Source organism: Ursus americanus, chromosome 2, assembly GCF_024610735.1.
Source record: "Ursus americanus isolate L20-20 chromosome 2, mUrsAme1.1.p, whole genome shotgun sequence".
Lineage (NCBI taxonomy): Eukaryota > Metazoa > Chordata > Mammalia > Carnivora > Ursidae > Ursus > Ursus americanus.
This window is the reverse complement of record NC_142128.1, coordinates 42362872-42387680: the sequence shown is the minus strand read 5'-3', so window position 1 is coordinate 42387680 and position 24809 is coordinate 42362872. Positions and strand designations below refer to the sequence as shown.

Sequence of the window (24809 nt, the reverse complement as noted above, 5' to 3'; positions counted from 1 at the left end):
GACCTCAGACCCTCCTGAAGACCGCGGCCACTGCAGCACCGTGTAAAACACTGCAGTACTTACATACACAGCATGGTGAAAATTAGATATGGCATCGCCGCTCACTCTCTTGTTTCATAGCTGTTTATTGAGCCACGCTTCACAAGGTCAAGCAGGCCTGGCTTTGCCCCTGAGGATATAGCAGTGAACAAACAGACGCTGACCTTGCCCTCAAGGAGATGCTTTCCTAGTGAGGGAGACTCAGGAACACACACGAATAGTAGCTCTATAGAATGCCCTAAGAGGTTTGATGTAGACAAGGCTGAGCGAGAGGATAGAGTGACGGAAGGGAAGGGGGCTTGAGGCCAGATTGCCGGGGAAGGCCTCGGGAGACTCAGGAGGTGCAGGCAAGAAGCCCGAAAGGGGCTCCTACAGACCCCTGGGCAGAGGGACCAGCAAACGCACTGCCCTTGAGCAGGCACAGCATGGAGGGCAGGGCGGCTAGTGTGGTGAGCAAGGGGGCCGTGCAGGGAGGCGTGGGCCACACACATAGCCCTCAGGGCCCTGGTAAGGAGTGTGACTTTCCTGTAAGGATAATCGGGAGCAACCGAGGAGTTCAGAGCAGAGGAATAATATGATGTGATTGGACCTTCTGGTTGCCTGGGGAGCATGAGTGCAGGGATTAGTGGAAGAAGGCAGCAAGTCAAGAGGCCAGCAAGCAATCCAGCAATCCAGGGAAGAGCCGGTGGTCGTGGTAACGTGGAAAAGGGGGAAGCAGTCAGGCTCGGGTAGATTGGGAAGCTAGAATTGACAGGGTTTACTGAATGACTGGACATGGGGTGAAAGAGAAAGGAGTCTAGACTCCCGTTTTGCTTGTGGATGTCCAGTTGTTCCAACACTACTGGAAAGACTACCCTTTCTCCATTGGGTAACCTTCACTCCTCTGTCAAAGAGAAGTTGGCTGTATTTACGTGGGTCTACGTCTGGGCTCTGCATCCTGTTCCACTGGTCTATCTGTCCAGCCTCTCACCAATACCACGCTGTCTTGACTAGTGCAGCATTACACGAAGTCTTGGAGTCAGGGAGCATCTCCAAGATGCTCCAACTTTGCTCTTCTTCAATATTGTCTTGGCTACTCTGGGTCTTTTGCCTCTCTGTACATACCTTACAATAAGTTGGTCAATATCAACAAGATAATTTGCTGGGATTTTGGTTGAGATTACATTTAACCTATAGATCAAGTTGGGAATGGAGTGCCTGGGTGGCTCAGTAGGTTAAGTGTCCGACTCTTGATCTTGGCTCAGGTCTTGATCACAGGGTCATGAGTTCAAGCCCCGTATTAGGCTCCACACCCTGTGGAGTCCACTTTAAAAAAAAAAAAAAGATCAAGTTGGGAAGAACTGACATCTTATCAATATTGAGTCTTCCTATCCATGAACATGGACAATCTTTCCATTGAGCATGACTTAAACATTTCTTTTTTTAATTGAGGGGCATCTGGGTGGCTCAGTTGGTTAGATGACCAACTCTTGATTTCAGCTCAGGTCATGATCTCGGGGTTGTGAGATCAAGCCCCGCATCAAGCTCTGAGCTCAGCACAGAGTCTGCTTGAGATTCATTCCCTCTGCTTCTCCCCCTCCCCCCACCGCTCACTCTCTCTCTCTCTCAAAAATAAAAATAAAGGGGCACCTGGATGCCTCAGTCAGTTAAGTGTCTGACTTCAGCTCAGGTCATGATCTCAGGGTCTTAGGATTGAGGCCCATGTCAGGCTCCCCCTTCAGCGAGGAGTCTGCTTCTCCCTCTCCCTCTGCCCCTCCCCCCACTCATGCTCCCTCTCTCTCTCTCAAATAAATAAATAAAATCTTAAAAAGGAAAAAAAAAGATTTTGCTAGGGCACCTGGGTGGCTCAGTTAGTTAAATGTCTGCCTTCTTTTTAAAAAAGATTTTATTTATTTATTTGACAGAGAGTAAGCAAGCGAGAGCACAAGCAGGGGGAGCGGCAGGCAGAGAGAGAGGGAGAAGGAGGCTTCCTGCTGAGCAGGGAGCTCGACACAGTGCTCGATCCCAAGTCCCTGGGATCATGACCTGAGCTGAAGACAGACGTCCAACCGACTGAGCCACCCAGGTGCCCCGGTAGCTCTATTTTTAATTTCTTGAGGAACCTTCATACTGTTTTCCAGAGTGGCTGCACCAGCTTGCATTCCCACCAACAGTGTAAGAGGCTTCCCCTTTCTCCACATCCTTGCCAACATTTGTTGTTTCCTATCCATTTTAGTCATTCTAACTGGAGCCAAGAATTCTTTACCCAGCAAGGCTGTCATGCAGAATGGAAGGAGAGATAAAGAGCTTCCAGGACAGACAGGAAAAGAAGGCCTCTGTGGAAAGAGGTCCCAGTCTCGAGAGTAATTTGCCAACACATCTGTAAGAGGAAGTGACGACCCAGTGTGGCTCACATGGCTAAGCTAACCTCATGTGTCCTCTTCTCAAATACTGGAAATGTACGGCTGGACTGGAACGCTCACTAAAGCTAAACTGGCTTCCCAGCAGAGAAATTTCCGGATGCCGTGTCTTGGTGTTTCAAGTTCAAAGCTGGTAGTCAGTACTTCTCTGCAGTATAGCTCAGAGTCACCCGCTCTGTCTTGAGGAGATTACCTGTCTTCACTTCTAAGCCCTTTATCCAGCCCACGGTGGTTTCACGTCACATTATATCTTCAGTTGATGCCGGTCCCTCAAGCACCATTCTCCCTCCACCCCAAGATGCTCACGCCTCACGTCTCGATGAACTGACGCGTGCCCCGCTGCTATCTGACAGCTTCCAGCGGCTCTGCAGTGCCTCAAATGAGATCAGAGCTTCTGGCAGCCGCTTCCCGGTGGGAAGCTGCCTAGTCATTTCTCAGCTGCTCTGTGCTCTACCTCACACCCTCTATTCGGTGTGTGCGGGGGGTGGGGGAAGCCTCTTCTCCTAATTTCTAGGACTTATTCTCCTACCTCGAGGTCTTTGTCCAAGCCTCCAACTGACACGAAACCAACTTACTTCATCTATTTACGCCCCCGCCGCCGCCCCCTTGTCCCGTGGTACCATAAGGCCACTGCCAGCAGCCAGAGTCCAAGACTGATCCAGGACCCTCCCCCAGCAACCCACCTCCTCCTCCAGGCCCCCTCCAAGGATCACTATATTTTGCAACGAATTATCGGTCTTAGCTGCCTTGTTAGACAGTAAATCCCCCAAGACGCGGTCTCTACTGTGATACGTATCGCCAAGTGGCTTATCCAGTGAGCACTTACAGTGAACTTGCAAACTCACCAACCATGTACAGAATAACCATGCCCAGGTTGCACCAAGACTTCGCTGGGAAGAAAGGAGAACACACAGTGACTCTGTTCCACAATTCATTTACTGAACTGGGGCAGGTGGTTCAACAAGAGATTGCCGGATAAGGCTGGGAGAGAAGAGTTCTTGCTTCCCCTCCCAGGAGCCAGTTGTGTCATCGACGCTTGTAAATTTTCCAAAATAGCCATCTGTTGTTGGGCGAGCTGGGTCTGCAGCTGGAGATTGGCATACATACATTCTAGGAGTCCCAGGCACTCCTTGGGCTTGTGGTCAACTCCTGAAGGGACAGCAAAGGTGGTGCAAAGGGGCAGGAGACAGACTTTGCAACCGTACTGAGGTGGGGAGGGCTCTACTCTTGCCCACGCAACTCGGCCCACACGCACTTTTGCTGGACTGTCACCTACCCAGCCACCCTAAGTGGAAAACCATCACTGGGATTTGTTACCTTTCTCCCTTGCTTAATTTTTTCCATAATATTTATGATCATACAGCATGTTCTGTAATTACTTATTTGTTGTCGAAGTCCCCTGTCTAGAATGTAAGCTCCAGGAAGGCAGGAAATTTTGTCTGATTTGTTCACGGTTGTATCCCCAGCGCCTAGAAGCGTGCCCTGGTGCCGAAGTATTCAAAACATACTCGATGAGTGACTGAAACCATCCAACTGAGGCCTCAGCCTCCTTCTCTCACCTGACACAGCGTCGGATGAGCAGTGATGTGCAGTCCCTCCTATTATCTCATTTCAACCAGTCTTGCTGCATTAGCCCAATTTTTTCTAATGTTTTCAATCGCATTACCTGCAGCCAGATCCTAGGCAACTTTGGTAGTCATTTACCTATTTTTTGTGTATTTATCGGCCTTGACTTCTTTGTTAAACTCTGAGGTCAGCAAGCACTGTTGTCACGGCTGTGCAGTGCCTGGTTAGGCTCCCCACAGGGGCCCTAAACACCCACTGACTTCCCCACGGGAATGCGAATAACTGAGCTAACGCCTACCATTTCCTTCCCTGCACACTTTTATTTTAAAGATTTTATTTATTTATTTGACAGAGAGAGAGACAGCCAGCAAGAGAGGGAACACAAGCAGGGGGGAGCGGGAGAGGAACAAGCAGGCTCCCAGCCGAGAAGCCTGATGTGGGGCTCGATCCCAGGACTCCGGGATCACACCCTGAGCTGAAGGCAGACGCTTAACGACTGAGCCACCCAGGCGCCCCTCCCTGGACACTTTTTAACTAACATTACTAGCAAGCAATAAAACTTTCCTTTCAGTGCCACCTAGCCTAGTTAGTAAAGGTGCTAATAAGGAAACCAACACAAATTGGTAGAATGGGGAAGAAAATGAAATCAGCAGAACTTAACTGTCAACACGCTGGCGATAAGAGTTCACCCCAGATCAGGGGAGATCAGGCCACTTCCTCCGTGCAGCCGGCATCCCCCCGCCCCCTGCCTGGGTCCGGTTGGGAAACTGGCCCTGCATCCTTACCTGAGGGCAGCTTTGTTTTCTGGATGTTCAGGAAAGTGGCCGCTGGGGAACTTGCTTGAAGATTAATCAAGCTAGGGGAGGGTCTGGCTCGACAAAGAGGCACAGCATTACTTTCCTCTTTGGCTGGAACAAAATGAGAGGCAACTAATCAGACTTATTTCTAACAACTTCTAGGTTTTCTAACTAGATCCCTGCACTTGGTCTCTGAACACAGGTGCCAAGGGCCTGCCCTGAGTAGCTCCCAAAAAAGTTACGTAAGACAAACAAAAAAGAAACCACAGTGGTACTAAGGGAAACCAGGCAGGGATGGGTTCAGCTCACTTCTGACAAGTTCTCATGGGCGTGTGCCACATGCTTACTCCTGCGCTAGACACTCGGGCATCACAAGATCTCGAACTCGTGGCTTCTCAGGTACGATCTCTTTGGGAGACAAATAGGGCACTGATGAAACGTGTTATATAACCACCTAAGGACCTAAACAATGCGTCTGACAGTCTGGGTGAAAATGAGACCTTTATTATTATTATTTTTAAAGAGTTATTTATTTGAGAGAGAGAATCTCAAGCAGACTCCATGCTGAGCGCAGAGTGGGACGCAGGGCTCGATCTCATGACCCTGAGATCATGAGCTGAGCCAAAATCAAGTCAGACGCTTAACCAACTGCGCCACCCAGGCACCCCTGAAAACGAGGCCTTTTATCTTGTAGTTATCCTAAGCATGTGACTGAATGTAGAAATGGGTGCTTTTGAAAAGTGCAAGAGCTCAATGTCAGACAGTCAGAGAAGACTCCAGCAGGTGGGGGATACTTATTGGACCTTGAACACAGGGGGCTTTTGATGAGTGGAAAAGATTTTTCAAGTGGGAGAAAAAAGGAGCGCAGGAGAGCAGGGTAAGCCATGGAAGACCCTTCACGATAGTGAATCTGAGACTTTAGGCTTTCTCTTAAATACAATGGAAAGCCATTGAGCCTTTTAGGATTAGAAAATGTGATAAAAACTGTATTTTATTGATCTACAGGTATTAAAATAGGCTGGATAGAAAAGTTCTTGAACTGGAAAATAAATATCCTTCGACAAAAAGAATTAGGTTAGAAAGAAAAATGCATCTGTAGGGAGAAGATCATGAGTTTTATAGAAGACATATGTTATTTTTGTCTAGTGAGCAACACTTCCTCTGGAAAACTACTCTCCCCGGATTCCAGGCCATACTGGTGGGACCACACCAGGCCCCGCTCCCCGTGTGACCCAACATAGGCCAACCACGGTATCTCATCCTCAGTAACTGTGATTGATCCAAGGGGTAAGCACAAGGGGCAAGTTGGGAATCCATACACGGATTCTGTTGTCAAAGAAGCTTGCTTTCTTCTGATCTGCGATGCTGGGAAAATGTAAAGTTGGGGCAGATGAAAGCTACTGAATTTGGCCAGTATGCCGTAAGGAGCAGATACAACAAAGAGGGTACAGACAAGAGCGCAGGAGAGAGATGGACGGACAACGCCTATAGGCACCATGTCCTCCAGTGTAGTCCCTGAGGTCCCAGCTCTTGAAGGCCTTCTTCCTGTTCTGTGACCATCTCAACCTCCCTCCCAACCACACAAGCCTCTTGTAAACAATTTCCTTGTTTACTCAAGGGAGTCTGAGTTGGGGTCCCATGAGATTAACATAAATCACATTTTGGACATACTGAATGAGTGGAGACTAGGCAGTCTGAGTAGAAAGGCCTAGAAAAACAGGCAGAGGTGGCACTGAGCTCAGGTGAAAGGTCAAACTGCCAGGCTAGCCACAAAGAGGGGATAAAGAAGCTGCAAAAATAAATCAGCTCTCCAAAGTAAAAAACAGAGAGAAAATGGGACCTTGGGGAGCTCTTCCTCAGGAGTTTGGAAGATGACAAGGAAGTGGCAAAGCGTGCAGAGAAGCGACAGATGGAGAGGCAAAGTGGCCGGGCCTCCGAGGGCGCCCGCGAGTCACTGCCAGGCCAAGATCAAGGACAGAAAAACTGAATCCACTCGTTCATTTACACATCTAGGAGACCGCTAAGTGCTTGTAGGCGTCCACCACTGACGATGCCACAGCAAACTAACACACAAGGTTGTGACTCTCACGGATCTGACAGCCCTGCAGTGTAGACAGTCACTAAGTGATCGAGCATGCGTGTTATTCCACCCCAGAAGTGCGAGACAGCACCTAGACCATAACCCATCTGGGCAGCTGGGGAGTGTGCTCCCCAGAAGCGATCCTGTCTCCACTGGGATTTGGAGGATGAAGGCATAGGATGGCCCTCTTCACGGAAAACAAGCCTAGGGACAGAGGTGTAACAGGTAGGTTGTAGGAAGGAAGACACTTTTCTTGTCCTTAACGCCAAGTGCAACAGAGGAATGGCCTGCTGGGGGGGGGGGCGGGGGGAGGAGTCCCCACACACCATGCCGGGCTGCGGTGCTCTCCGCTTGGAAACTCACTGAGCCTATGAAAATGGAAATCTGTTTTATTCCCTATTACTCCTGGTGAAGGAAACCTGTCTTGTGGGGTTTTTTTAGGCTGGGTTTGTAGACTTTCCAAGCCCTGCTGTCGACCCGCCATCTTCTTTTCCCTTCATCTCATCCGTCATTTGATGGCTCGTGCAGAATGGTAAAGAGACAGAAGCTGAAACTGGGGTCTCGAGATTATTCTCACCATTGGAAAACTTTAACTTCCACACAAATGCACTTCCCAACAATTCAGGCCCTTCCTAGATACAGGAGGACTCATTTTCTACTGGGTTGTAAGGTGTGAAGGTGTGAAGAATACTTACACACAATGCATAGTAAAGGAACCACAGCTCTGACAATGAAACAGAGGAGGAGTTGGGGAGCAGCAACGGGATGCAGAGCGTAGAAAATAACAGTAAAATGTGCTTTACATACGTTATCTATTCGTCACAATGACCCTAAGAAGTAGGTAGCTTTCTCCACATTTGAGAAAACTTAGGAAATTTGCTTAAGATTCCACAACTAGCTACATGGCAGTGCGGGGGTTAAATTGGGGTCTGGGGGCTCCACGGTCACGCTCTTTACCAGTGCACAACACATAGTGAAAAGAGTCCGTTATGTCCAAGCTGTGACACAGTTGGCCTCTCAGATGGAGTCATCTACTCCACCTACAGTTAAGTGGCCGGCTCTGGAGTCACACGGCCCCAGGCATTTCCCTGGCACGAGTGGGACCACCCGCCTCAGAGGGTATCTGTTTACTCTCAACACTATGTCTCCTTGAATCCCTGCACGTGAAGTCTTGTTCTAAGTAGTAAGAGGGGAAATGAAGAATAATGTATTCGCTCAACATATTACTGAGCAACTATTATGTAACAGACCCAGTTCCAGGCACTGGGAATACAGCAGTGTTTCCATTTATTTATTTATTTTTAAAGTAAGGTCTACGCCCAACATGGAACTCGAACTCATGACCCTGAGATCAAGAGTCACATGCTCTACCGACTGAACCCCCAGGCGCCCCAGCAATGTTCCCATTTAATGGGAAATCGTAGAACAGCTACACTTTCCCATTAACAGAGAAAAGGGGAAGAAAAATACAACTAGAATCACTTTCCCAAGTTCTGAGCAATTTAGGTCTGGCTTTCAAGGGAGGGGGAGCAGGGCCCCGGGCACACACCTTTTCCGTTGGGATGGCTAGCATGCTGCTCCATGTGGACACCAACAGGTGTGGTGCCTGGGAAAGAACCACAGCGTTACATGACCAACAACCCCTGCTATTATTTTACTTTTCTCCGGCACATCTCGGGCTGCACCACTTTGGGGAGGAAGAAGTGTGAAAGAAGGTATTGTTCTATTTCATGGCCAAATATAAGCGGCTGTTGAGTTGTTCGTGCTCTCATGGTCCCTTCACTAGTTTGTAAAACAGAAGTCTGTTACTACTGCTTCCTCTTTCCTGGACAAACTAGTCATTTAACTAAGCCCAAACCTTAAGAGTCTCCCACTAACGGGGGTTCCCTCCACGTTTTCCTCCTGCAGCACCAGCCCTTTTCCTGCCCTCGAGGTAACTTAAACATCCTGGCTCCCCATCATCTCCAATGGGCCGGCAGTGGAGCGAAAGAGGAGGGCACGGGGGAACCGGCGTGGAGCCCCCGGGGGCGTGCTCCGGGTAGGAGACAGGGCTCCCAGCATCTGCTGAAAGCACCTGCGTAAGGAGGGCGAGGGGCGCGCTCGGGGACTCGGAGCTCTGCCCGGAGACCAAGCTCCCTAGTCGGACCGCGCCGCTATTCCTCCCGCAGCTAAGGCCGGAAGGGACCATCGCGGCCCCAGAGGACCCGAGACGCCGGCCAACTCGGTGACCTCACCTGCGCTGTTACTCAAAAACCTCCTGCCCGGCACCCACCCTCGTAGTTGATACACATGCGCGGTGGCCCGCCGGCCAACTGCCCGGGCCTCCGCGCTTGCGCCGACCTGCGCGCCGCACGCGGCCGGGAGCGGCCACCCTACTGCGCAAGCGTCCGCGCCCTCCCCTTTCCATCATCGCGCGCTCTCTAGCTAGCTTGCCCGGCCGTTCTTGCGTAGGGGGCGGGGCTAAGAAAGTCGATTGGCCGGTCTCCGTGCCGGTCAAAGAGCTGACTGCGGTGATTGGCAGCGACCCGGAGGGTAGCGGGTTTAGGTGTAAGCCCTGAGGAGGCAGCGTTTTCTGGGCTTCTCTCTGGTTCTCTCTCTCCAGAAGGTTCTGCCGGTTGCCCCAGCTCTGGGTACCCGGCTCTGCATCGCGCCGCCATGATGGGCCATCGTCCGGTGCTCGTGCTCAGTGAGTTGGGGGGAAGCCGGGGCAGGGACCCCCTTTTCGCCCCTTCCCTCCACACTTTGCCGTGTGGCCCTGGCTGGTCCCACCCTGGTCCGGCCGCACACCCTTCCCGTCGTCGTTCGTTTCGGAAGCCAGCTCTCCCGCTCCTTTCTGTACCCTGAGCCCGTTCCCTATCTCCCTGCCCCTGGCAGAGCCGCTGGTCTGCGGGCATTCGGCGCTCCCCGCGCCGCCGCACCCCTGCTCGCGTGGTTTTCGGTGTGGGGCTGGAGAATGGGTTGTGGTCCGGCCTGGCCTCACCGCCGTGGCCCATGGCTCCGTGGCCTTGTGGCCCCGCCGGATCGCCTGGCTCGAGCCTCCCGTCCTTATTGGGGGCTTAATGTTGTCTTTCCTCGTGGGATCGGGGGGATTAAGTGACCAGTGAGTAAGCTGCCGGAAAGGGGGTCTGCGGACAGCGAGTGGTACCCGTGGTCACTTCTCAGTGACAGCCCCCCAGGGTCTCCTTTCAGCAACCGCCGTTCGAGGGGTCCGGCTTGTATGTAATTCATCCCGCGGTGTCTTCTGCGCTATCTTTCCTACTGAGTTTTCCTTAATTTCTCTCTAAGGAGGACCGCCTCCATTGTCTTCCCCTGGGGCGTTCCTATTCTTCGGGTAACTTCTGTACCCCATCTGCAAGCTCTTGGTCCTCCCTTACCATTTTCTGAATATGAAACGCAATAACGCGACTTTATCCGTTTTCCCTGTATCTGGGAAGTAACTGTTTTCAGGAAAAAAATTCACTTAACTGGGGAAAAGACCTGTTCCTTCTGATGAGTCTACCAGAACAGTCCATGCAGGATTTTAGTTACCGCTCCCTGAAACAAGTCTAAATTCTGAGGGTTGTGTGTAGATTTGATGGGACTGGTTGAAAATTCTACTGATTTAAATTGTAGGGAATGTGTAATTTGGAGAGAGGAGGGAAATCAGCGTTATGTTGGCTTGGTTAGAGCCACTGGCTTGTTTCCATTGGGAGGGCTGGGGGATGAGTGGTGCATTGTGAAGCCTTTTTCAGGTCTGCATTCATCCCTGGCACTAGTGGCTGGAACCCAGTGGGCTCCCCATTAAAATACGTGCTCAGCTGTGACTGCTGGTAGAGGGGTTACTGAGGCATTCTCATATCCAAGCATGGAGTGACTGTATCTTGCAAACTGAGCCACTCTGAGGGGTAGTCTCATTGTACAGCACACCATGGGGCACTGTCAGTAATTACGCAGGGACTGTCAGTATGATTCCCCCTACTCAAGTGGGAAAATAGGAACCCCCAAACTCCTTTTTTACATGAAGCAGTGATTGATGCTTTTTTTTAGGTCACCAGCCCCTTGAGAGTCTGGTAGCTGTAGATCCTTTCCCAGACAAGAACGCAGTATCTCCCCATTTTCTCATATAATCTCCAGGAGTTCACCATTCCACTAAGGCCCATTCGCGGGCCTCAGGTTATGAATCCTGGCTGTAAATTCGTGAATATTTGGTAGTGGGAAAGTGATGACCAGGGTTCCAAAGTTGAAGTGTTAGGAATTGTTTGTATGCCAGGGGTTGACATAAAGAAGTAGCTATAAGTACATATGCTTTTTTTGTTTTTAACAAATTTTTAAGGTATGTTGACGTATAATAACCTATGCGTAGAGTGTACATACAGTTCGATGAGGTTTGATCTTTGTTATATCTGTAAAACCTGTGTGTGTTTTTATTTTCAAAGGTCAGGGAATAAATAGTTTCTATACAATGGGCAAATCCTGGTCTATTGCATTTTGTTTTATCTATTTTAGGCCAGAACACAAAGCGTGAATCTGGAAGAAAAGTTCAGTCTGGAAACATCAATGCCGCCAAGGTAGCCTATCTTTTAAGTAGTTTCAAGTTTATTAGATTGCCTCCAGCTGCCTTTCCTAGTATTTTTGTATTCGTTTGCAATTAGGCAGAGGAAAAGTTTGACTTACCTGCTTTCAGGACATTTCTCTGATGGTGGTAGGTAGAAGGATGCCCTCCCACAATGACTTAGGCCTAATAGTCTTCTTATATTTAGTTGTGCATAATTCTGTTAATGTATATTATTCCGTAGTCTATTTGTGTTTGCCTCCCATACTACATGAGTTACTTGAGGGGAAGGACCATATTCCCATTTGTATTCCTAGGGCCCATTGTAGATCCTGGCTGCGTATTCAGTGAATGTTTTTTGGATAAAAGAATGAAACAGCCCCACCGCTGATTTAGCACGGTGTGTAGGCCACTGTCATGGAAAGGAATACTGATACATGGACTTGCAGTTATCAGAGTTACGGGAACCTGTAGCTCTGGAAGCCATGTCCCCTCTTTTCCTGTGAAAAAGTCCTTCTACATCCACCCTGAAATCATTCCTGAGGGGGAGAAACAACAGCATCTGGACACGCGGTGTCCTGTATCTAACATGCTTCTAACACACATGCACACAGTCTTCTGATTGGTGGTTACATGTCTTATCTTTTCTTTCTGATAGACCATTGCAGATATTATCCGCACATGTTTGGGACCCAAGTCCATGATGAAGGTAGGCCTATCTCTTACTGAACTGTTCGACTACAGATTTTTCCTTTTCTGTTATCTGGAATGGGTATAACTTAGGTATAACTTTTACTTTTGTCCTAGATGCTTTTGGACCCAATGGGAGGCATTGTGATGACCAACGATGGCAACGCCATTCTTCGAGAGGTATGACTTTTCATTTTGCCTTCTAACAATTTTATAAAGGACCCATAAAGTTATATATACATGATTGTTAGTTCCTTAGGACTGCTGTGGCTTTAAACAACAGAAATTTATTCTCTCTTAGACTGGAGGCTAGAAGTCTGAAATCAAGGTGTGAGCAGGGCCCTACTCCTTCTGAAGGCTTTTGGAAAGAATCTTTCTTTGTTGCTTCTAGCATCTGATGGTTGACCACAGTCCTCGACATTCCTTGGCTTATGGACTCAGTCTCCTTCTCGGTTGTTATGTGTCATTGTCCTGTTGTGTCTCTTATTATAAGGACAACAGTGGTTGGATGTAGGGTCTGTCGTAATTTCTTGTATGATCTACTTTGCAGATCTTGATTACATCTGCAAAGACCCTGTTTTCTTTTTTTTAAAGATTTTATTTATTTGACAGAGACACAGTGAGAGAGGGAATACAAGCAGGGGGAGAGGGAGAGGGAGAAGCAGGCTGAATAGGGAGCCCGATGCAGGACTCGATCCCAGGACTCTGGGATCATGACCTGAGCTGAAGGCAGACGCTTAACAACTGAGCCGCCCAGGTGCCCCAGGACTCTGTTTCAGAAACATTCACATTCACAGTTTCCAGAGGGTAGGACTTCAGCTGTCCTTTTGGAAAACACATTTCAACCACAACAGTGGGGCTCCCAGTAAATAAGCTATAAAAGAGTACTGTTCTGTCTTCAAGGAACTTTAATAGTTAAGTTGGCATATGCATTTTCCCCTAAAAAGAGGGGGCACTCGGAAAGAGGATTCACTTAGATATTTTGGGGACCACTTAAAATCTTTCAAGCTGTGGTAAAACAGTAACAGATAAGGGAGGGAAGATGGAAGTAAGAGGCTCAAGAGTGAGGACCAAGCAGAGTGGGTTCCAAGGTCTCCGAGTAGTGCCGACTCTGTGGCAGTCTGCATTTTCCTTTGCAGATTCAAGTCCAGCATCCAGCAGCCAAATCCATGATTGAAATTAGCCGCACGCAGGATGAAGAGGTTGGAGACGGGACCACATCAGTAATTATTCTTGGTAAGAGGAGGATAGCAGCACTGATAAAGGGAAACTGGATTGAAACATGAAGGTTTTTGTCAAAAATACCATCTGTGTCCTATTTTAAGAAGGAAATTATTACCAATCCACTAATTACAAATATTTAAATAATTTATTACTAATTTTCTGTGTATTTTCTCCAAGTGAGCATAAAACATTCATCATACTGTAGGATGAACTAAAAATTTGGTTGAACAAAATACAATGGGTTCATGTCATTCACAGTAGGTTACATTCTAGAAAGTCACCACAAACACGGAAGTAGCAAACGCTAAACCATCTCTCCTGGGGGAAATACGGGTTAGGTTCCTATGAGTCTCTTCACACATACTCTTTAACTCATAAATACATACTTATTTTATTTACTTTGAGGGGGGAGCGGGCAGGGGCAGAGGGAGAGAAACCCAAGCAAAGTTCCCGCGGAGCCTGGAGCCTGATAATGGGGCTCAGTCTCACAACCCTGAGATCATGACAGAGCTGAAACCAAGAATTAGGCGCCCCTATACCTTACTTTATGTGAGGTTTTTTGTTGTTGTTTTATTTTTAATTTTTTTTTTTTAAAGATTTTTTTATTTATTTATTCGACAGAGATAGAGACAGCCAGCGAGAGAGGGAACACAAGCAGGGGGAGTGGGAGAGGAAGAAGCAGGCTCATAGCAGAAGAGCCTGATGTGGGGCTCGATCCCAGATCGCTGGGATCACGCCCTGAGCCGAAGGCAGATGCTTAACCGCTGTGCCACCCAGGCGCCCCTATTTTTAATTTTTTTAAAGACTTTATTTGAGAGAGACAGAGAGAGCACAAGCAGGGAGGAGAGGGAGAAGCACGCTCCCCACTGAGCAGGGAGCCTGGCGTGGGACTGGATCCCAGGACCATGGGAGCATGACCTGAGCCAAAGGCAGATGTTTAACCAACTGAGCTATCCAGGTGCCCCTATTTATTTTTTAAAGTAATCTCTATCTTGGGACACCTGGGTGGCTCAGTCAGTTAAGTGTTGAACTCTTGGTTTCAGCTCAGGTCATGATCTCATGGGTCTTGAGATCAAGCCCAGCGTGGAGCTCCATGCTGAGCTTGGAATCTGCTTGAGATTCACTCTCTCCTCCTCGCTCTGCCCCTCCCCCTACTTGCACGTGTGAGTCCACACACTGTCTGTCTTTCTCTCAAATTTTTAAGTAAAAAACACGTTATGTAACATGTTGCTGATTCATTGACATTGAACTCCCGGCCAGTAGCACTGTAACTCATGCTTGAATGAAGCTTATATAATGTGTTTTCTCTGTAAGGCATATCACAGCCTTTTTGCACTTACGAAAGCTGGACTGTACTTTAGTGCCACACTTGGCCAGTTTAAACAGTGAAATCAACCAAATGCACGAAAATGTGGAACTCTATATACCACATAAAGTATGAGAGCTGAAACAAGGCAGAGCATTGCAGTGGGTGACTCAATTTTTCATCTTTGCACATATGTGTGAATGACCATGAAAATGGTCAGATCCGCATTTGGGGCTTACAAATAACATTTTAGCCAGTAGTTAAGTTTGACAAATGAATCTTGACAATGAGTCTTGACCGTACAGATTTTAATAACTGATCTTTCCACTTCCTATAGGATCATAAAGGATCACTTCTGAAAATTTGACGTTGCCTTTATTTCTCTATTTGTTTTAAGTCAGTGGAGAAATTTTTATAATCAAGGCATTTGTATTTTAAAATCTGATTGCAGTAATACATTGTTAAGGAAAAGAGAGCTATTTTAAGGGATACCAATTTATGATATTGGCCCACATGCCTAAAAGTAGAGTCCATACAACAAAATTATTAAGTGAACTTTTAAAGTGACATCTTCAGTTAATTTTCAAATGCGTTATGTTGGGTAGAGATATACTGGAGTCACCACCAACTAAGCACTTCGTTATTTTTTGAGAGAGCGGGGGTGGGGGGGGTGAGCAGAGGGAGAGAGAGAATCTCAAGCAGACTCCCCACTGAGCTCGGAGCCATACTCAGGGCTCTGGCCTGTGGCCCTGGCATCATGACCTGAGTTGAAACAGTCGGACACTTAAGTGAGCCACCCATGTGCCCACTAAGCACTTCTTCAGACCCGATTCTTTTGAGGCGTGAAAATTAGATATGGCTAGTTCTGTGCTTTGAAGAAAAACTTGGAGGATGAAAGGGAGGGCAGACTCTGTGTGCTTTCTTGCCGTTTTTTGGTTGAAGATGAGCAGTAGTCATCAGGCAGAATTTTCTAGCTGATAATCTTAGTTAAATCTCCTGGAGAGAATAGGTGGGTCAAGTATCCGTGAGTCTAGGTAGCTCTGAAAAAGAAAACACTGCCATTCCTAGAACCAGTTTTCTTCTAAGTTATCCTGACTGTTCTCTAGCAGGGCATACATACCCTTTTCTAAATGAACTTATTCCAGCATCTTTTAAAGTGCTTGATTATCTTTGAGGGCCCCTGGGGGGCTCAGTCAGTTAAGTACCGACTCTTGGACAGGTTATGATCTCAGGGTTGTGGGATTGAGCCCCACGTCAGGCTGCACACTCAGTGCAGAGTCTGCTTGTCCCCTCCTCCCCTTCTGCCTCTCCTGCTTGCATACACGTGCATGCACTCGCGTTCTCCCTAAAAATGAGTAAATGAAATCTTAATAAATGCTTGATTATTATTATTTTTTTTTTAATTTTATTTGACAGAGATAGAGACAGCCAGCGAGAGAGGGAACACAAGCAAGGGGAGTGGGAGAGGAAGAAGCAGGCTCATAGCGGAGGAGCCTAATGTGGGGCTCGATCCCACAACGCCGGGATCACGCCCTGAGCCAAAGGCAGACGCTTAACCGCTGTGCCACCCAGGCGCCCCTGTGCTTGATTATTTTTTAACATACATGATGGTCACTTAGGGATTGGTGTGAAGTATTGAATTCAAACATTTGAGCTCATGCCACAGAGTCCACTTGGGAACCTTGACGTGTGTGTCCGTTTTAAAAATCAGTGTTAGTGGACAGGTAGTACAAGCAGTTTGTGCAAGAGGCTTTTTTTTTTCTTTTAACCAAAAGCATGTTTCTGTCTTAAAACTTTTTTTTTTTAAGAAAGCAAGCTTGTGTGTATATGTGCATCTATGTATGTCTTAATTTGTGGGTGTGTATTAGAAGGTAAAGACAAATTTTTTAGTAAAGGGACGTCTCATAAATAATCTCTCTCAATCAGAGGGTAAATTTTGTAAATTTTTGTGGGTATGCTTCTAGGTACAAGGTTTTATGGTGTTTTTGTTTTTAGTACGAGCAGTTTCACTACATCCTAGGTGTTGAGATGATCAAGTCTGTTTTCCTTCATGCGCGTTTCCTCTTAGAGTCTTCGAAAAATAAAACTGTCTCCTTTTGTTTCAAAAACTGGTGACAAATACTGATCTTGAAAGATCAAGAGACTAAAACTGTATTTTGAATCTTTGATCATTTAAGATATGTCTGGTAAGGGTATTTTCTTCATGAATTGCCTTGTAAAAGTGTCAATTCGGATTACAGAAAGTTGTATTAACAGACAATTGGCATAGCTTTTGGGACAATCTATTGTAGGAAAAAAGATAAGGTATTTTTAGAAGCTTAATGATGCTGCCTTGAAGTCCCGGTACTCTTTAAAAACATGCTGGCGTTTGTACGTTTTTCCAGCGGGGGAGCTGCTGTCTGTGGCCGAGCACTTCCTGGAGCAGCAGGTGCACCCGACAGTGGTGATCAGCGCCTACCGCAGGGCGCTGGACGACATGATCAGCACCCTTCAGAAGATCAGGTACTGAGGAGGTCAGGCACACCGTCAGCTGTGGGGGGCCTGGAAGACAGGCCGCCCTGAGGTGGTGAAGGCAGGACGGGTATCACCACGGGTTTATGCTCTGATGTCCCGTATGTGTGGAGAGAGACGAGGGAGCAGAAGGAACAGGGTCATGACACAGGACACAAAGCAGATAAAAGGCGTGGGTTCGGTTCTTCACAGTATCTTTTGGTTACATGCTATTTGCTTATTTCCCTGTTAGGTGCTGCCATGGAAAACGTGTAGCAAAATAGACCTGCCTTCTCAAAGTTTAGATGCCAGTGGGCAAATTAGTTGAAGAGTTAGATGACTAGTTATTCAGGCCTTAATACTAAAGTGTCCTGTCATCATGTAGGATTGTGACTGATGCAGTCAGTTCTCTAATAAAATGCTGCGGAGGGTGGTAGCCGGCAGTTTTCCATTAAAGTCAGAAGGAGTGGGACTGAAAATGCTGTTTGAATCCCATCTGGGAATCAAAGAACTTGCTGTTAGTCCGCCGAGTACTAACAGGGTAAGGATAGCAGTGTGGAAAGGCAGGACTTCTCTAACGTCAGAGGGTGTTAGGTCATGAGATAGTGCAGAATACAAAATGTCTTTGATTTTAAAATTTTGTTTAAAAAGTAAAACCTATAATGTTCTACTCTGATGTGGTTGGGTCTTTGGGTATGTAAGTCTCAGGTAACTTGGTGAGCTCTGTGTTGTAATGCCGGTTAAGAAACAGAGCGTGTGATAAAGTCTGTCTAGCACTCTTAGGGAATGTGGTAGTTGCCTGAAATTATTTTCATGAAACAAGCTGTGTTGGAATGTAGAGATGACCAAAGGATTTAGTAAGTTTGTGGAGCTGAATTAATAGAAAGTTTTTCTTATCAAACACTAATTGTCTAAATATCTCAGATGATATCGTGGAGCTGTTGCTTCTTTCACATCCGTAATTCAGCAACTATGTAATGATAGCATATTATGTGTCTTACACTGTTCCATGAAAATGTGGAGAAGATGGCGTCCAAGGTCTAGTACAGTTTCTTTTCTATGGCTGTAAATAGTCTTATCCCATACAAATGTGTGCTGTTGCCGGGAAAGACTGACACACAAACACAGCACCGTGTGGTACCCCATGGAATAAGGTGCTGGATGGAATAGGACCAGGTGTTCAAGGGTAGTACAGACTGGGGGTGATTATCAGGATGAACTCTCAGAATTTGCTGGCTGTGGGATAAGGTGTCAAAGGCAAAATGTGTTTTGACTCAAGTTGTAAGGAACCAAGTTACTTGGTTGAAGCGGAAGGTAAAGAACAAATTATTTTTCTGTCAACTCTTAAGTCTGGAGGGTTGTCAGGCATGAGAACAGACTACTCAGGGATTTGAGACACCTTCCAGGGATGGGTTAGTTGTAATCTTGTTGAAAGGCAGAGGGATGGGCAGTTCTGCCTGTTGGCCCCCTGTGGTCTCTGCTGAGCACGGCCCCCGTCCCCTTCCTGCAGTGCCCCTGTTGACACCAATAACCGAGATGCGATGCTGAAGATCATCAGCAGCGCTGTCGCCACCAAAGCCATCAGTCGGTGGTCCTCGCTGGCTTGCAGTATCGCCCTGGACGCCGTCAGGACTGTGCAGTTTGAGGAGAACGGTCGCAAGGAGATTGACATCAAGAAGTACGCGAGGGTGGAAAAGGTGAGCTCTTTCAGTGTGTGTGGAGACGGATCATTTCCCACTATGAATCAGCTCACTTGTGGAGGACACAGGTTTATGTCGTTTCTACCTAGAAAACAAAAAGTTTTTTCTTTTTTAAGATTTTATTATTTGAGAGAGAGAGAGAGTGAGCAGGGGGAGGGGCAGAGGGAGAAGCAGACTCCCCCCTGAGCAGGGATCCCGATGCTCGATCCCACCTGCGATCATGACCCGAGCTGAAGGCAGACGCTCAACTGGCTGAGCCACTCAGGTGCTCCAAGAAAACAAAAACTTGAAAAAGAGGGTACCAAGGGGGTATTCCTGAAATAGTTGTTACTTTCACTGCTGTTCCTACACAAGGTTTACAGGAGCTAGAGAAAGACTTGCTGGTGTCTCCATGTTTGTGCGTTTGCATACCCATTCTCTGCTTGGTGAGAATATGAACAGGAGTGCCACGCTGTCTCACTAATAGGCCCCAGAAAGCCCTCTCCATCTCTACTCATTTAAGGTCGAAAAGTAGCATCAATAGCTTTTGGCCTGTAGGTGGAGCCCCAAGCCTAAAAATTCTGTGGGAATCTCCTTCAAGAAGTAGGAGAGAATCTTTGTCAATCACTGAATTTCTTAGTCTCCTCCAACCTTCAGATTGGGGTCCTGGTCCATGATTGGTGTGCCTCCTAGAAGGAAAAAATGTGATTGCAACCATGTTTGTTTTTGACGTTCAAGAAAGCAAGCTATGTTAGAAACCTGAAATATGCTCATTTGGGAAAGCTGAGTGTCTAGGAAGGGAGTTGAGAAACTGTCTCCTCTTGGTTGTGGATGAAAGTCGGTCTTTTGCTTAGATACCTGGGGGCATCATCGAAGACTCGTGTGTCCTACGGGGAGTCATGATTAACAAAGATGTGACCCATCCACGAATGCGGCGTTACATCAAGAACCCTCGCATTGTGCTGCTGGATTCCTCTCTGGAATACAAGAAAGGAGAAAGCCAGGTAAGGTTCCTGGCGCTCTTCCTTGAAGTTGGTGTGAGAATCTGACTGCTAATAGGGACAAGGGAAAGAGAAGGTATGTTTATTACGTCGTCTACTTTTGTGTCAGCGAACTTCGTATGTAGTCTCTGCTTAAAGGAGCCCTTTAACGTTTCTGATATTGACTTCAGTTTACAGGTGAGGGATCTAAAGCTCAGAAAAGTTAGGTTAATTGAGGAGCACAACCATATTGACCAAATCAGGATTTAAACCCAGCTCTGTTGGCTTCAGTTCCACACTACCATGCCACCTCTCCTAACGCATGAGTAGAACATAGAGTAGGAGGTAATTCAGCTGGGAAACGCCAAAGAATTTCCAGAGGGAGGAGCGTCACTAGGCTCTGTTAACTGTGGATAGAATAAAGGAATTGAAGCTTATTAACAGAGGGATTGGGAACAAGAGGTAGTTTATTGGTGGGAAGAATTAAGACCCAGAATTACTATGCACACTGACAGGCTGGAGGTAACGTTGCACTGAGGGTCAAGGACCTTAGCCACAGTCTCCACTGATTGCCTTTGAATTCCATTTAAGGCGTTAAGCTGGAGCGCTGGAGCTAAACTACCATACAGAGAGGTGGGTTCCTGGCTTTAGCAGGCCTCTAACGACACTTTCTGGGGTGCATGAGAGGACTGGGTAGACAGAGGAGCCTGGTACTCGGGATGACCCTAAAGAGCTTCACTTGTCCAGGATTTTTAAGTCCGTGACTTTCTTCACCACACAGACTGACATTGAGATCACAAGAGAGGAAGACTTCACGCGAATCCTCCAGATGGAAGAAGAGTACATCCAGCAGCTCTGCGAGGACATTATCCATCTGAAGCCCGATGTGGTCATCACAGAAAAGGGCATCTCAGGTAAGACTCCATTCACTTTCCATCCTCCTGTTGAGTAGAAGAGGGTGGGCTGACCCCCCTCCCCCGTTGGCATGGACAGCATAGTAAATATGTGATGGTTTAGGGTTAGCATTGAGGATGAAACCGGTTCAGAACCCAGGAGTTCTGGCTTCCAGTTTGACACCTGCTCTTGGGTTTACAGATTTAGCTCAGCACTACCTCATGCGGGCCAACATCACAGCAATCCGCAGAGTCCGGAAGACAGACAATAATCGCATTGCGAGGTGAGTAGGCCACGTGAAAATAAGCTTCTTCCTTCCCGTGTGTTTCCCTTTTGGAGCTCTGTCATTCAGTTACCATTACCTGAAGAGGTTTAACCTAGGACACAGCCAAATCCGGTACAGGTGGGAATAACCTGGGTTTAGCTGTGTGCCCTCTTCAGAATTCTCCAGTCCAGCAGTCACCTGCTGCAGGAGTCGTTTTATACTGCTGCAGACCAGTAGCGATCAGCTTATGCTCAGACATCTCTGGTCCCTGCCTCAGGGTCAGTTACAGTGTGTCTCAGCTAGCTGAGAATAGAGCACAGCCATCAGTTGCTCTCATTGGATCTTCGGCTGCTGTTGGTGCAACATAAGTTTGCACTCGCTGTTTCTATAGTTCACATACCATTCATTTTTAATACTAATTTTTATTTTAAAGGGTAAGTCTACCCCAGTATCACATAACAGATCCACTCGAGTTTTGTACTTCTGCCAGCTCTGAGAGGGCTCTGAGCGTACGTGGGTACAGATGGTTGACTGTGTGCCCACGAGTGGGGAAGAAGTGACAGGTTAGTTTTGTGTTCAGTGACATTGAGTCAGACATACACTAATGTCTTTACTTCCCTTCTTGCTTGACGTTTGCATTGTCTTTAGTACGGTTGTTACTGGCCTTGGGCTCGAATTGGGCAGCACAGGACAATTCCACCTACAAAGGACCATTATGTGGTACGCGTTACAGATGCCTGAGAACGCATCTGTCCAGCGTTTGGTATCCACAAAATACACGTGACTAAAACCGCACTTGGCTGGAGTGGTTGCTGTAGGTGCACACACTTGCACTTGTAACGCCTCGTTATTCTAAGGAAACTTCACCTATACGTGTTGAGAGTCTGTGTGGCCAGGCAGCCAAGACCCCCCGAGTAAAGTAACAGTGTTTCCAGCAATCCACTTTTGGCCTTACTCTCAGCCACAGACCCTAGGGACTAGGAAGATGAGTAAAAGTACCCAAAATCACCTGCCCCCCAATCTAATCAATAGAGCCTGTGGGGCCCGGATAGTCAGCCGGCCGGAAGAGCTGAGAGAAGAAGATGTTGGGACGGGAGCAGGCGTGTTGGAAATTAAGAAAATTGGAGATGAGTACTTTACATTCATCACTGACTGCAAAGACCCCAAGGCCTGTACCATTCTTCTCCGCGGGGCCAGCAAAGAGGTTCTCTCGGTGAGTCTGCATGAACTAGGTGGTTCCCTTTCTTGAGAGAGTCCCAGAAGACCTAAAATCCTCCTACTGCCCATTCGTAGCTGTTTAATTTTTGATATGTGGCCACAAATATCTTTCCTTTTTTCTTAAGTGAAAAACAATTTTTTAGGGGCACCTGGTTGGGTCAGGCGGTAAAGCATGCAACTCTTGCTCTTGAGGTCATGAGGTCAAGCCCCACCTTGGATGTAGGGATTACTTACGTATATACATCCATAATTTAAAAAATGTTTTTCTTAATTGTTAAAAGAAAAACAAAATTTACCATCTTAACCATTTTTAAGTGTACAGTTCAGTACGCATTCACAGTTCTCGGGCAGTAGATCTTCAGAACCTTGTCATCTTGCAGAACAGACATTATATCCATTGAACAGTGACTCACCATTTCCCCGGCAACCACTGCTTCCTTATTTTTTAAGTTGACGTTACAAATAGCACTTTTTTTCTCAGGTTGAGTAACTTTCTCAAAGGTACACAGCTAGTAGCTACGCCCCGCGGCCTCCGAAGCACCGCCGTTGGGGTGGGGCCGAAGGGGGTCCTGCTCTGCGTAGCCTGACTTCACACCCCCTGGCCTTCTCGGGCACCTGTTGTTGCCTGTGTTTCTCCAAAGTACAGGGCGTCTGCTCTGCCCCGCCCCGCCCCGCAGGGGTTCCAAGGACCTTTCTGAGTTGCCCTCCTTAATGGTTTACCAAACTGGGCAGTTGGAAAGCCCCTGAATGTCTCTGATGTGTTCCTGAGTCACCAGGCTTTGGCTTCATATCGTCTGTCTGCTTTCCCAAGGAAGTGGAACGCAACCTCCAGGATGCCATGCAAGTCTGCCGCAACGTCCTGCTGGACCCCCAGCTGGTCCCAGGGGGTGGGGCCTCTGAGATGGCTGTGGCCCACGCCTTGACAGAAAAGTCCAAGGCCATGACGGGTGTGGAACAGTGGCCGTACAGGGCTGTTGCCCAGGCCTTAGAGGTCATTCCTCGTACCCTTATCCAGAACTGTGGGGCCAGCACCATTCGTCTGCTTACCTCCCTTCGGGTGAGTTCTTCCCAAGCTTTGCTCCTGAAGGGGTGGGGAGAGCTGCTTGGCCTAGGAGGATGGTTCACATCTGTGCCTCCGGCTCTCCTGACAGCTTGTGCCTTCAAGTGTCTGCTCTCCTTCCTCTCTCTCTGAACACTCGACCTGTTTGCTGTTGTCATCGCCTTTTCGCCCTTCACTTTTCTTGGTTTATTACCTAATGTTCCCGCCCGCTTCCTTGTTCCTGGTGTTTTTCCCTTGAACTGTTGACGCTTCTTCCGCCTGCAGGCCAAGCACACCCAGGAGAACTGTGAGACGTGGGGTGTTAACGGCGAGACCGGTACCTTGGTGGACATGAAAGAACTGGGCATTTGGGAGCCGCTGGCCGTAAAGCTGCAGACATACAAGACGGCGGTGGAGGTGAGGCGCCTGGGACCTGCCTAGGCTGCGCTGTGGTTTTGCACATAACCAGAAACCAGCATGTTGGGCTCAATCTTGAAGGGAGGGCATACAAGGCAGAGTGTTCTCGGAAGATCTCCCAAGGAATGCATCCCCCTGCTTGCCTTTAGCTCATACAAAAGCAAGGTGACCATGCAAGATACATGCCTTGCTGAGGGAGAGCAGCGTTTTCCAGGCCGGGCTCTGAAAGGGCAGATCTCAGATAAAATGCTAATTATGTAGGAGGAGCTAGGTGTTCCGTTTTAAAGAAAACAAGTGTCCTTCCGTTCTCTGCTGACCTCTTTGGGGCTGTGGTTTTTCCCTAGACGGCAGTTCTCCTGCTGCGGATTGATGACATCGTCTCAGGCCACAAAAAGAAGGGTGATGACCAGAACCGGCAAGGCGGGGCTCCCGATGCCGGCCAGGAGTGAGTGGTGGGCAACGCGACCTCAGCGCACAGAGCCGGCAGAGGCTCCCTCATCCCTGAGCCAGACTGCCAGGGACACTGCGGATGTCTTTGTTTGGAAGGGATCAGGTTGAGGGGCGGCCCCAGCCCCTTTCTGTCCCAGCTCAGTTTGCGAAAGGCGCTGACATGTAATTCTTCTCTATTGTAAGCTTTCCATTTGATTTAGTTTGCTTCCGATGATTAAATCTAAGTCATTTGAGACGGTGGTTATGTGTTTTTCAACCTTGGGTCATATCTCCGCCTCCTGGCAAAGAGGGAGGAGGCAGAAGACCTTGCTGGGGAGGAAGGGAGATGGGAATGAGGTAAGCATCTGCCTCCCTGAAGGTATTTTTCAGACTTCCCAGTAGATACTGGTTGGAAAGACTCTTGGAATTCAAAGGGTCATACTTTAAAGCTCGTAGAAGCACCGCTTTGTATTCACGACCCAGGGAACAGGAGGAACCTGTCCAGACCATGGGTGTTCCCCATCGGCGGTTGTGTAGAGAGCAACACCCAGTACGTGCTGGGACTCTGGCATGTGTCCTAAAGAACATGAACATGGTTTTTTTCTGTTGTATGCTAGAACTTCCAGAATCCCTCCTATCTTACTGGAATGCTCTTCTTCCTGACTGCAGTCTGTCCTCTGGCCTGCTGGCTTGTCAGTGGTGTGCTTGTGTCAGGAGGGCCTCTGCCTCCCCTGCTGGCAGCCATGGAAGGTTTCATCACATTTCA

The 24809-nt window shown here is 47.9% G+C and overlaps 2 protein-coding genes across 2 annotated transcripts; one reads left to right on the top strand and one right to left on the bottom strand.

Annotated features, from left to right (window-relative positions):
* Positions 1-3355: 3355 nt before the first annotated feature.
* TSACC (TSSK6 activating cochaperone) lies at positions 3356-9242 on the bottom strand. Its single transcript, XM_045784236.2, has 4 exons — positions 9116-9242; positions 8431-8487; positions 4790-4912; positions 3356-3587 (listed from the first exon to the last, which is right to left on the bottom strand). Exons 2-4 carry the CDS (start codon positions 8462-8464, stop codon positions 3370-3372), a joined length of 375 nt encoding a protein of 124 aa, XP_045640192.1. The 5' UTR covers positions 8465-8487; positions 9116-9242; the 3' UTR covers positions 3356-3369.
* A 167-nt stretch (positions 9243-9409) lies between these two features.
* CCT3 (chaperonin containing TCP1 subunit 3) lies at positions 9410-24297 on the top strand. The gene is made up of 14 exons (XM_045784156.2): positions 9410-9567; positions 11367-11428; positions 12071-12121; positions 12220-12282; positions 13242-13338; positions 17017-17134; positions 18633-18819; positions 19656-19805; positions 20563-20695; positions 20877-20958; positions 21973-22153; positions 22970-23215; positions 23483-23614; positions 23959-24297. The coding sequence occupies exons 1-14, from the start codon at positions 9537-9539 to the stop codon at positions 24061-24063; spliced, it is 1638 nt and encodes a 545-aa protein (XP_045640112.1). The 5' UTR covers positions 9410-9536; the 3' UTR covers positions 24064-24297.
* The last annotated feature ends 512 nt before the right edge of the window (positions 24298-24809 follow it).